The sequence below is a fragment of the Lissotriton vulgaris genome, chromosome 5 (genome assembly GCF_964263255.1).
Source record: "Lissotriton vulgaris chromosome 5, aLisVul1.2, whole genome shotgun sequence".
Classification (NCBI taxonomy): Eukaryota; Metazoa; Chordata; class Amphibia; order Caudata; family Salamandridae; genus Lissotriton; species Lissotriton vulgaris.
Genome location: NC_141693.1, coordinates 1,708,430,846 through 1,708,443,736, shown reverse-complemented (window position 1 = coordinate 1,708,443,736; position 12,891 = coordinate 1,708,430,846). Strand labels below are relative to the sequence as shown.

Below are 12,891 nucleotides of genomic sequence, written 5' to 3'. Positions count from 1 at the left end.
ATGGCACACACTGTAGGTGAATATTTCCAGTGTACAAACGATAGCTTCCAACATTTCCAGTAAGATATTGCTCATGGGAAAGAGTCAACAGTGTTTTGACCTCTAGGTGATAATGGATCATTGTCAAAGGTGTGAAAGAGCCAGAGAGGGGTTGCACGCTCCAAAGATTATAGACTATAATTAGCTAACGCGAGAAAAACCAGGGAGATATCCATGATAAGCGAGGTATTCTCAATTCAAGAATTATAAGGATTATAAGGAGGTAGCCAGGAAGAGGAAGGGATATTCTCTAAAACAAGAAGCAATCCTGCTAATGCTTGTATGGGCTTTACTTTCTTTTCTTGTACCAGTCTCTTCCCTGGAGAATGGCCCTGTGTTCTTCCACTGCTTACTTTTCAAGTACTCATTTTTTTTTTGGTTAAGCACTCCATGGGAGTGTGTGTGCTTTCCAACTCTCTCCTTGGTGTACTTCTCTCGCGCCCACCCCTTCCTCCCAAGCAGGCTGTATTTTCTCTGTTACCCATGTGCTTCTCACCCTATATGATATGCCCACTCATGTGCGACTCCCCTCCCCCCAAGCTACACCATGCTCTCTATCGCATCTGTTTGCTTTTCTTCCCTACCCAAGTGCTCCATGTTGCTCTTTCTGTGTCAGCGGTTCTCTCCACTCATGCCACCTGTGTTGCTTCCTCTCTGTTGCATTTGCTGCCTCGTCCCCATAGGAAAAAAAAAAGGAATTTTTGTCTTTTTATTTGTTGAGCTAACCCGGATTGCCAAATAAAAGAAGACTGAAGTGGATTCCTCATAGGCTTGTTTTTCATATTTAGGCTCATCCCCATAGCAAATAAAAAGTCAAAAATTCACTTTTTTTTTGCTGAGTCCACCCGAATTTGCAAATAAAAGAAAACAGAAGCGGATTTATTTATTTATTTATTTTTGGCGATTTTTAGAGCGCGCAAATACCCGAGCGGGTCTCGGCGCTGTGACACAGAACTCTCCGTAGGAAAAGGAAACTAGGCATGGAATAGCCATGTTTTCAGATTTTTTCTGAACTTAAGCAGGGTAGGTGCACACTTAAGGTGGAGAGGGAGAGTGTTCCACAGTCTAGCTGTGGCAACGGTGAAACGTTTGTCTCCCCAGTTAGCCCTTCTTGTGCGGGGGACTGTTAGCAGATGGGCAGAAGATGAACGCAATGTTCTTTGCTGTTCGGGTGGGCGAAAGGCTTGTTTTAGAAATAGGGGGCCATGGTTATGAATGGCTTTGTACGCTATGCACAAGGCTTTAAATTTGATGCGGCTCCTTACCGGCAGCCAATGCAGCTGTTGGATGTAGGGGGAGACAGATGCAAATTTAGGAATGCGTAGCAGGGTCCTAGCTGCTGCATTCTGTACAGTCTGTAATTTATTGAGGACCTTTTGTTGTGCATTTAGGAGTAAGGCATTACAATAGTCGGTCTTGGAAAAGACTAGCGTGCTGACTAAAGTTTTGCCTGCGGAAGATGGTAGGTACGGGATGAGTTTTTTGATTTTTTTTAAGGTGTGGAAGGCAGATGAGACCACTGAGTTTGCGTGCTGCTGGAAGGACAGTTTTTTGTCGAAGATGACCCCCAAATTTCGTACCTTGACCACTGGTACTGGAGGTTGTCCCATTTGTTGGGGCCACCATTGAGGAGACCATGTTGGTTGTAGTCTCCCGAATGTCATCACTTCTGTTTTATCAGAATTTAGCTTGAGGCAATTTGATGACATCCAGGAGCTTATTGCTTCCATGCCAGATTGGAAGTTTGACGCTACCGTTTGGCCATCATCGAATACGGACAACACCAGTTGTGTGTCGTCTGCGTATGTAGTGAGAGAGATACCGTGGGACTTGATGACCCTCGCTAAGTCAGACACATATATATTGAACTCTGTCGGGCTTAGCGAGGATCCCTGTGGTACACCGCAAGGCAGGGAGAAGGTCTGGGAAGTGTATTGTCCCAGCTTCACCGTTTGTGGGCGGTTTGACAAGAATGAGGCCAGAAGCTCCTTAGCCTTGTCCCTTACTCCTATGGCCGCGACACGGTCGATCAGAGTGGCATGATCGACCGTGTCGAAGGCTGCGGACAGATCTAAAAGTATGAGGATTGCAGCTCCTCCATTGTCCATAATGGATCGAATCTCGTCCGCCGCCTTCAGGAGAGGTGTCTCTGTGCCGTGTCCCTGACGGAACCCGAACTGGGTGTCATCCAGTAAGTTGTTGTTGTGGATGTAAGTTGCCAGTTGCTGGTTCATGATCTTTTCAAAGATTTTGGCTGGAAAAGGAAGGCATGCAATAGGCCTTCAACTGGATGGGAGAGACGGGTCTAGACTGGGTTTTTTGAGTAGCGGTTTGATAATGGCTTCCTTCCATACTGAAGGGTAGGTGCCGGATGTGAACATTGCGTTGCAGATCGTAGTGAGTGACGGGGCAACAGCTTCTGGGATAAGGTTGAGAACAGCAGGAGGGCATGGATCAAATGGAGATCCAGATTTGGTTCGGGCGATGAGGGGTTGAACCGTATCTTTCGTGATATTTTCGAAGGCTGAGAAATTTGGAGTGTTATTTGTCGTAGGGTGCTCGGTAGGGGATAAGGAAGGGTCAGGTGCAAAGGTGGAGAAAATGGCTCTGACCTTATCTTCAAAAAATTTGGCCAGTGCATCTGAGAGGTCCTGTGATCCCTCTGAGGGGGGTGGAGGAGGATTGGACAGGTATGTTACTACCTGGAACAGTTTTCCTGATGAGTTTTTGGCCTGGTTGATTTGGTTGGTGTAGTAAGTGGTTTTCTCGGATGTGATCAGTTTTTTATAGTTGGAAAGGGCATTTTTATAGCTGATCTTGTCTGCGTTATTATAGTGTTGACGCCTCATAGGCTTGTTTTTCTTATTTAGCCATACTGCACAGCATCTGAGATGACTTACAGCTTGGCTAAAGACCACTGACAAAGCCAATGGGTGGTTTCTGCAAAGGTTTTTGAGGTAGCAGGTGAGTGGCGCTTGGGCAGGTAACAATGCAGGGTTATAAGGAAACGAAGAACAATTGCTTTTTGGTGCTACCAGGTCAGGAGAAGACCCAAGCCCCTGAATAAGGAATGAGCAAGGAGCTCATAGCCAGAAAAACATGTACAAATCCTGGGCACATGTATATATATTATTCAGTTGATACAGAACTAAAATTATAGTGAAGTCGACACCAGTGGTTTCATGAAGGTTGTTTTATACAAGGGCTCTCCCATTCTCCACCGGCGAGACGAGCAATGGCTAGACCCTGCACCACCAGGCGCCGCTCATACACAGACGCACCTGCCCGTTGTATTCCGCTATCTCAGACGGCCTCCTCCGTGGCTGCTCCTTGTACCCGTACACTGGGTTGGAATTATCACTGGTTCTTCGATTCTGGCATAACGTGTTTAAGCCCTGAAGAGTCACAGGTCACCTGTTGACGAAACACATGTCGACTGGCGTTGTTTTCTTTTATGAACATTCTTGCATAAAACAACCTTCATGAAACCACCGGTGTCAACTTGACTATCATTTCAGTTCTGTATCAACTGTATAATATATACGTGTGCCCAGGATTTGTACACAACGCCAATAGGTTCCAAAGACGGGACCTGTTGGTTTTTACCAATGTTTGTTACATGATAGGTGGTGAAGGAGTGTCATGAGGAAAGCAGAGTCTAGACATATTTTTGGGGAGATCATGCATATTCCCACTTTCTCACCTTGATATCAATCTCCGAGTACATCTTCCGTAAATCGTGCATGACACAGTCCAGGTACAACTCTCCTGTGCCTAGGATGACATGCTCTCCTGACTCCTCCACCTATAACATAGAAAATAACTACTGTTAAGCACAAATCTGAGGCTTCAAGCTGCCTTGACATTCAGGTTGAAAGAAAATTCTCAAATTATCGCCACACAATGAAGTCTTTCACAGAATACTGCTGGAGAAAATAGTTAACTCTTAATCGCCTTCATTATGATGCACAACTTTCAGGTTAATTCACAATATTATAGAAAGTGTAAAATGTTCTACAGTTGATGACGTCACTTTTAGTTATCAGTATGAAAACAATGTCCTGGACTGTGAGCATTCAAAATAAATGATGCTGATACTAACTACATTCTATAATACATTACTTAATAATGTATACAATTTATAATTGGCATTCATGCGCGAGTACTCCCAGGGGGGATTCATCATTTTCAAGGAGTTTAAGTTACCATTTATATTCTTGTACCTAAACCTACTGCCAACATAGATCGATATTGCACCATAGGTCTATATACTCAATGTAATATGTTAGTATGAAAGTCAAATGGTCAAAAGCCTGGGAAGGAGGCTCTGTCTGGAGGAGCACACAGCACACGAGGTCCCAGTCTCCATGAGAAGAAGGCTCTAGGAGTATAATTCAGGAAGAAGGAGAGTGTTTAAAAAAGCAGCCCTGTTCAGCAAATTGCACCTGGAGAATGAAGTACACACATTATAATGTTCAAGATTCCTAGGAAAGGGCAGGTTAAGTTATCACCTAGAGATAAGCAATTCTGGTTCTGATACCCCTGAATCCCTCGACAATACATCCACTTACTGCAGTCCTAGGATGCTAACCCATGTGTCCACATCACAACACCCCAGGTACTGACTATTTAACTTCAAGCACTAACCTTCGTGGTGAGGGAAGGGTAGCTTTTGTTGACTTTTCTTAACCCATCCAACATCTTAGGCAGCTCTGAAGGATTGACAGGCTCCACAGCAATTTTGATAACCGAAGTAGTGTTAAACTTTAATGGTCTGAAAATCTGTGCCTGTAAACAAGTTCAAAGGCAAAATATTTAAAAATGACAGAGGAGCAAAAAATAAAATCCGACAGCTAGTAATGCTGCATTGTAAGAAGAGCTGCTCATGCAATCCTACAAGTTGGCTGTGAGAAAATGCAGGTCAGTGCGGTTTATGACAGCATGCTACACTGCTTGAATAGAAATCATGCAACTTCTCTCAAACGCTTTACCTCCTCGTTGCCTCTGGGCTCTGTAATAGTTGCAGTCTTTACAATAGGCTGGTCTACTCCCTCAATAAGGACCCAGTTACCAGCAGGAACACGGTTCACTTCAATATGGTACCTGCAACAAAGGAGAGAGAGAGAGAGAGAGAGAGAGAGATTCAGCTGTAATTCTTGAGAATGTTTTGAGGCATATCACTGAAGAGCAATAGTCAGAAACATCACTGTACAGCAAAGAGCCTTTAATTAACTTAAGAAAAAAGCCTTTTACTCTGATATGAGAATTCAGAGAGCGAAGAGCCTTAAGTGCTCCAATATGTGGGGAAGAGGGCCACTCTTGTGATCAGATTGGTCTTTTCCTGTTGTACCGTAATATTATTATTTTGAGTTTTGTAGCGGGCACAAATACCTAAGGGTGTCCTGGCGCAGAAAGAAACTGAGCTGCAATATAATAGAGGTTCACAAAGTAAACAACCCTATTTTCAGTTGTTTCCTGAAGACAATGTAGTCTGACTATGTAAACGTTGGGGAATGTGAATTACGTAGACTTCAAGCAAATGCAGAGACTTTGATGATACCTCTCCCCTCTGGCAACCAGCGGAGCGAATGCAGAGGATTAGAAATGCGAGCAGAACCAGGGAGGTTAAGTAAAAGTTGAGCTGCACAGTTTTGCACCAAATGAAGTCGATATTGAGGAAAGCAAATATACAAAGCATTGGCATAGTTGCATCCAGAGCACTCCAATGCTTAAATGATCGAAAAAAGAACTGATAAAAATACTTAAGGTAACATTTTACTGTGAATCTTCAGCTTTATCAATCAGTGACAGTGTGTGAAAGAGGAAGCAAAGGCTCCTGACAGCTCCTGGTGGTGTGGGAGTTCAATAAAAGAAAGAATGATACAAACAGCGTAACTGCTGCCGTAAAGAGGGCGCCCCTGGCGATGGCCCAGTAGAGGGTAAACCAAAGATCGATATTAAGCAGCAATGAATAGCCAAGCTTTCAACCGTTTCCTGAAACAAACTTCAAAGGGGACAGAACATAGCATAGATTGAAGATTTTTCAACAACTTTCCTGACCAGATGAACCTTGGAAATCCTCAGGCGATGTACGCTGGATGACTGGAGGGATCGTATGGGACAATAGTGAACAAGTCTCTCAGTAAGATATTTAGGGCTTCTCTTGTAGAAGGCCCATTGTGTCAAAGAGTTTCAAAATGAATTATTTAAGGCACTGTGGGAAAGTGGGTTTCTGTTGCAGTACCCCCCACTTTTGCCTGGCTTTTGATGCAACTTTGACTGAAGTGTACTGGGACCCTATTGTCCAGGTTCTCAGTATCAGTGTTCTTTTCCTAAAACTGTACCAAGATTGTACCAGACCTCCCTGTAAGTCCCTAGTAAATGGTACCCTTGATACCTAGGGCGCTGGAACTGAAGAGGGTCCCATAGGGGCCAATTACCAAGGTCATGCAAACTGCCACTGCAGCCTGCAGCCTTGGTGCAGAGAAAAGCAACAAAGTCAACATGCCACACTTGTGCCATGTCAAAGGTGCCTAAGGTATGGGTAAGTCATCCTCTAGCTGGCCATACAAGCCCTAAGGCAGGATGCACTATAATTTAGGTGTGGGCATATCTGCATGCACAGATAAACCCCTACAATATTTAGGTCTAATATTGTAAAGGGAAGCCATAGCAACTCCGTGGGCTGGAAACTCAACAACTCTACTTTACCATCACCATGATGGCCCCACTAAATCCAGGAGTATTTGGTACCAAACAACTCCTCTCAAAAAACCCACACTAATGCCAGTGTTGGATTTATTGAAACATGTTCCCAGCGGGCACCTCAGAGGTAACCCTGAAAACCTACCAACCCTAGTGTGCCACCAACCAAACATGTTCTGAACCCCGGTGTTGAAAGCCCTTGCTCTCTGAGGCCAGAAACAAACCCCATCCTGGGCGGATGTGTCACACCTCCTCCCCCAGGAAGGCACAGTGCTCGAGAGGGAAGCTTCAAAGACCTTGTAGCCTTTTTAAGGCAACCTCAGCCTCTGATGCTAGCAGCAGATGGCAGCCCTCCGTTTCGAACACCCACTTTTGGCCGGAGAACCGTCGGGAAAAATAAGTGAGAATAAGAGAGGTGCCCCGGGTTGCCAAAATCCACCCCTCACGTGTTGAAGGCGAGGGATGCAGATTTTTCAGTGGCCACCAGTTGAAGATGATGGGATATATCCAATCAGGGATAGGAGGGTGGCATAATAGAGGTTGTACACTCCCCAGGTTAAGAACCCATTGGTCCCTACCTGTGACTCCCATGTAATGCCCCTAAATCCAGTATTTAGGGGGCACCCCCAGACTCTGAAATCAGATTCATGACGACCGAAGAATCCCAGACCCTGAACAGCCACACCAGCATGAGAGAAGGACCAGTGACTGACTCTTCGCCCGTCTGTCTGCTGCCTTTTGCTTCTGCTATAAAAAGACGACTCGTCCTGCAGGCCCAGCAACCTCCAAAGCCCTGGGAGGACGCCTGCCTTGGCTAAAGACTCTAAATCTCCCATGGACAGCGGACTTGTCCAGAAGAAACCATCTACAAAAGGAAAATAACTCTGCCCTGAGGAACCACAAACTCATCTCTGGATCCATCTCTCCACCAGATGCCCACGGCCCGAGTCAAAGTGGCCGACCGGTCCTGTGAAGGTTCCCCAGTGCTTCGGAGCACGAGATCACTGTGGGCTGACCGCTGCAAGACCTCACCTTGACGCCTGCATCCTCATTCTAAAGACTCCTGACCGCGACCTGCCTGGTAAGAGTTTTCTCATGCCGAAGAAGAACCCCGGTACAAAAAGGGGGTGGTGATGGACGGAGCATCTGAATCAATCAAACACTCACACCCAGTCAAAAGATCTGGATTTAATCCATCACCGTTCTTTAGCCCACTCTGCCACCCCAGTTCAGACATGGCTATATGCAAATCAGTCTGACCCTGTGCCTCATGGGAACAGTCCAGCCCGAACTGCCAAGCCATGTCTTCCCCTGCACAAAAAGCTCCTGGGCCTTTGGGATCCTGATCGACAGTTTCCCTATAATTTCAAAGGCAACTGTTTGTTATCTTCATCCGGCCTCCTGAGCCTGCAGCCTCTCTTCAAACTCAATCCCCCCCATGGGATTGTGTATGCATTCTGCACCCAGCCACCACTGTGTTGCTGAGGGTTTAAGTTTGGTGCTGCCTTGTGGCCCCCCTTGTACTAACCTTAAGGTAAGGAGATCGACCCCTGACACCGCTTTACTCACCTGTGAACAGCACGACTTTGAGAACCCTCATTCTCCATTGATTAACATTGGGAACCGTCCCAGAATCTGACCTCTGCACCCGGCCGGCCCAGTGCCACAGTTTTGGTGCGATTTGAACCTTGCCTGACATTGACCTGAAACCCTGAAGACTGAAATCTGTAAGTCATACACTTACTTGAAAAACTACATTCTTGTTTTCTTTCCATAGGTTAACATTGCAAAACTTGAAAATTGTACGAAGTTTCCACTTTTTAAAATGTAAAGTATTTTTTCTGAAAAAGGTAATTACCTTTTTGCGTACATCTTGGTCTTAAAATAAAACTTCAGAGAAGCCTATTTTTCTAAAATTGGTGTGGATCTCCATTTTGAGTTGCGAGTCATTAATTGATCAATGTGTGTATAACAAATGCCTTACACTTCGCTGTGTTAGGCCTAAGGCTGCTTGGCCACACTACCACAAACACAACACTTTGAGTTTACAGTGAGCCCTATACACTTCTAGCACGCTATAACCACCTAGCGGAATACCATATAAAGTGCCAGTTTCCTACAGGTACTGGGGGCCATTTTTAGGCGTTGTACCATTGCCTGGTGATGGTATTTTAAAAGGACAGTGGTTCCTGTGGAACAATACTTATTTATTAATAATGCAAACAGCGAAAAATCGATATATAAGCAGGGATTAAGTGGGATGTCAGATAGAAAGAGACTCAAAAAGCACTGGTTTGGGTTGTACAATGATTGTATTGAATGAAACAAAAGTTAATACAGAAAAAATTCTACAATAATTATTTACAGGTGTGGATTGTGTCCCAAGTGAAATTATGAACCAAAGCATATGGAAACATTTGTGAAACAATATGTGCAAGGTTTCAAATAAACCTTGTTATATACAAAAAACGATCAATTTCTTTTTTTCTTTTTCCAATTACATAACATCTATTGAATGATAGAATGCCAGTTCTATTGGTTCGCTTTTCTCAATTGTCTATGGCGTTTCGACCCTAACATGGATATCGGGTCTCTTCAGTACCTATGATGTGGGGGACATCTGGTGTTGGAGTTACTCAAGGTTGGTGAAGTACGTGGGAATCATGTGCAGGTGAAAATAAAATTAAGGGTATTCACTAAGAAACCCAGCCGGGTTCCCTAGTGAATATGTGACTTGCGCAATTCCAATGTAAAGCTCAATGGCTGTTCTTTCCGCTTCAATGTTTGAAGTCGCTGTCCTTGTTGCTGCAGGTGCTGTGAAGCAGTCACTGCAGTCTGGGTGAATTTTTCTATTGTATAATCAAGGCTCATCGCAGAGGCACCACATCTGTCCGTCCTCTGTAGTTGTGATAACCAGGTGATGGGGAACATAAGAATGAGCCTTGCTGGACAACCTGCAGGTGGTAAGTGAGACAGCGGGGTAGGCCAAGATAAAGGGAATTGGCATAATTCACTCTGTCTGCAATAAGCAACGGACAATAAATTAAAAGTGTTGGGAGGGAGAATGTGAAGAGTCTTTTTTTAAGATCGCAGTAGCAAAAACCAGGTGGCAGCACCTGCCAGGAACGGAGATCAAAAGTAGAGATCAGAGTCAAATTTGACCACCAAGTTCCTCGCGGTGGACAATGCATGCATGACTCCTAGCTGAGTAAACCACCATGTATTAGCCAAAATGTCTTGAGTGGCTCCAAAAGGAAAATGCTACTTACTTGGCATGTAGAGCTGCAGAGTTGTACACTATGCATTAGATCGCCACCTGGTGTTGGGCTCGGATGATTGCAGGTTGTTGTCTTCTTGGAAGAAGTCTTTGTAGTCACGAGATAGGTGACTCCTCCCTTGGACAATACTGCGCATGGGCATCGGCTACATCCTTAGATTGTTTTTCACCATGATGGGAAATGATGGAGTTAGTAGAAGTAACGAAAAAAAGGATATCCATGCGTGTGCATCTAATTAAGATAAAAAAACTGGAGCGGATTGATTTAGGTGAAAAGGAGGGATGACCTTTGGAAGAAATTTTGGATTGGATCTGAGAACCACTTTGTTAGGATGTATTTGAAAAAATAGTTCTTGTATAGTGAAAGCTTGTATCTCACTTACTCTTCTGAGAGAAGTAATGGCAACAAGGAAAGCTGTTTTCCATGTTAGAAATTGCAGTTCACATTTATGTAGAAGCTCGAAAGGGGGCCCCATGAGTCTTGTAAGGACAAGATTCAGGTTCCACACAGGAGAAGGTGGCAATCTGGGTGGGATTATTCTTTTTAATCCTTCCATGAATACTTTTATTGCAGGTAATGTGAAGAGAGACAGATGTTGTCTGTTTTGTAAATAGGCTGCAATTGCCGCAAGGTGCAGGCGTATGGAAGAATATGCCAAATTAGACCTTTGTAAATGTAAAAGGTAACAAATGATATTCTGGATGGAGGCATCCAGGGGATCAATTTGGTTATTGTTGCAATAAATGGCAAATCTTTTCCATTTAGCGGCATTACAGGCTCTTGTAGTAGGTCTCCTAGCCTCTTTAATGATGTTCATACAGTCTGGTGGTAGTTTTAGATAACCAAACTCTAAGACTTCAGGAGCCAGATCGCCAAATTCAGTTGGTTTGGGTCTGGGTGTCTGATTTCGCCATGGTTCTGTGTTAACAGGGAGGGTGTGAGCTGTAGCTTTTGATGTGGAACTAGAGAGAGATCTAGTAGTGTGGTGAACCACGGTTGGCGTGCCCATGTTGGAGCTACCAGGATCAATGTGAGAAACTGTTTGAGCTTGCGCACTACTAATGGGATGAGTGAGAGAGGCGGAAAAGCGTACGCAAATCTGCCTGACCAGTTCATCCATATCGCATTTTTTTTTTAGGTTAAGATAGCTCAGATATATGCCTCTTTTCCCACTGGAGACAGCATTGGATCCCCTGTGGCACAGATTGACATGCATAACCAAGGTCCTGCCCTCTCCGAGTTTACTGAAATATCTGAGGAGTCTTCTCTAAGGGAACTACTCAGATGTAGGTCAGGCACCCCTGGGGACCCTTGGCCGATAAAACAATACAAAGCATTAGCTTCCTTCCTTCACCCTTTTTTTTAACCCTATATGGAATTCTTCTCTGAGCTCAGGCATTTACCCAGAAGCCTGGAAGCATGCTTCTCTAGTTCCGATCCTAAAAAAGGCCAACGCAGATCCAGAAAATCCGGCTAACTATAGGCCGATATCGCTTCTCCTCGCTCTAGCTAAGATTCTGGAGCGACTAACTAGCCCACCAACAAATTGCTGGCTTCATCGAGAGTCATGGTCTTTTCCATGATTCCCAGCATGGGTTTTGCAAAGGCTATAGCACGGAGTCGGCCCTTATTGAGATGGCGGACTCTGTCCGATGGACACTGGATTGGGGCTCGTGGGCGGTGTTGGTGCTGCTGGATTTATCAGCAGCATTCGACACCGTCTCTCACCCCATACTACTGGACAGATTGAGGAATATAGGAATACAGGGCAAGGTCCTCAAGTGGATAGGCTCCTTCCTGTCAAACCGAACCCAACATGTTCACACACCCCCTTCACTTCAACACCTAGGCCGCTGAAATGGGGCGTCCCCCAGGGCTCTTCATTAAGTCCTCTTCTTTTTAATGTCTATTTCTCCCCGCTAGCTGACCTGATCTCCAAGTCTGGCATCAAAACAACGTCGTATGCAGACGACATCCAGTTGCTTTTTACTTTTGAGAAGCCATCTCCTTCCATTTTTGACCCCCTTAAATCTTGCATCAGAGACATCGCTAAATGGATGGATCTTAACTTTTTGAGACTGAACGCAGCAAAAACTGAAGTGCTCTTCTTTAATCAGCCATCCCCACTAGACTCTAATATCTGGTGGCCAGAAGACCTCAGCCAAGCCCCGATCCCGAAGGATTCGGTTAGGAATCTGGGAGTCCTTTGGGATCAACAGCTGTCACTAGAGTGTCAGGTCCAATCAGTCTCAGCAGCATGTTTTACTAAGATAAAAACGCTAAAAAAAACTCATAAATTACTTGCCTAGCGCTAACAGAAAGACGATTGTTCATGCACTAATTATCTCGCTTTTGGATTATGCAAATGGACTCTATTTAGGTCTATCCTCCGGCCTCTGCCATAAACTTCAAACAGTCCAAAATGAAGCGCTCGCCTGATTGGAGGTCTATCGTGCAGGCAGCACATTTCTCCTTTTCTCAGCGAATTGCATTGGCTGCCCACGAGTAAACAAATTGAGTTTAAAGCCATGACACTAGCCTATCGCTCCACTCAGGGCAATGGGTCTGCCCATCTCAGAACCATCCTTCGTCCTTACTGTAACTCAAGAGCTCTTCGCTCTAACTCTAAACTTCTATTGGCCATCCCTAGATTTAAAAAGTCCCGTTCTGGAGGCAAAACATTTGAGCTAGGAGCCGCCCAACGATGGAATAAGCTACCTCTGCGTTTGCGCTTGATTAAATCTGAACCTGAATTCCGCCGGGCTTTGAAAACTCACCTCTTTTGCCTATAACTCTCTGCCTGAAGGGACTAGCTGTTAATTATTCAGCGCCGGGACACCCCGTTGGGGTAGCTGCGCGCTTTACAAAA

General features: G+C 44.9%; 1 protein-coding gene across 2 annotated transcripts in view; it reads right to left on the bottom strand.

Annotated features, from left to right (window-relative positions):
• The window catches only part of EFTUD2 (elongation factor Tu GTP binding domain containing 2), a 253,358-nt gene that overhangs the window by 32,605 nt on the left and 207,862 nt on the right, over positions 1–12,891 (bottom strand). For both annotated transcript variants that reach the window (XM_086923883.1, XM_086923882.1), the window contains exons 17-19: positions 5,031–5,142; positions 4,687–4,827; positions 3,743–3,844 (exon numbers count right to left, since the gene is read on the bottom strand). In XM_086923883.1, the coding sequence (XP_086780009.1) occupies positions 3,743–3,844; positions 4,687–4,827; positions 5,031–5,142 (355 nt within the window). The remainder of the gene's footprint in view (positions 1–3,742; positions 3,845–4,686; positions 4,828–5,030; positions 5,143–12,891) is intronic.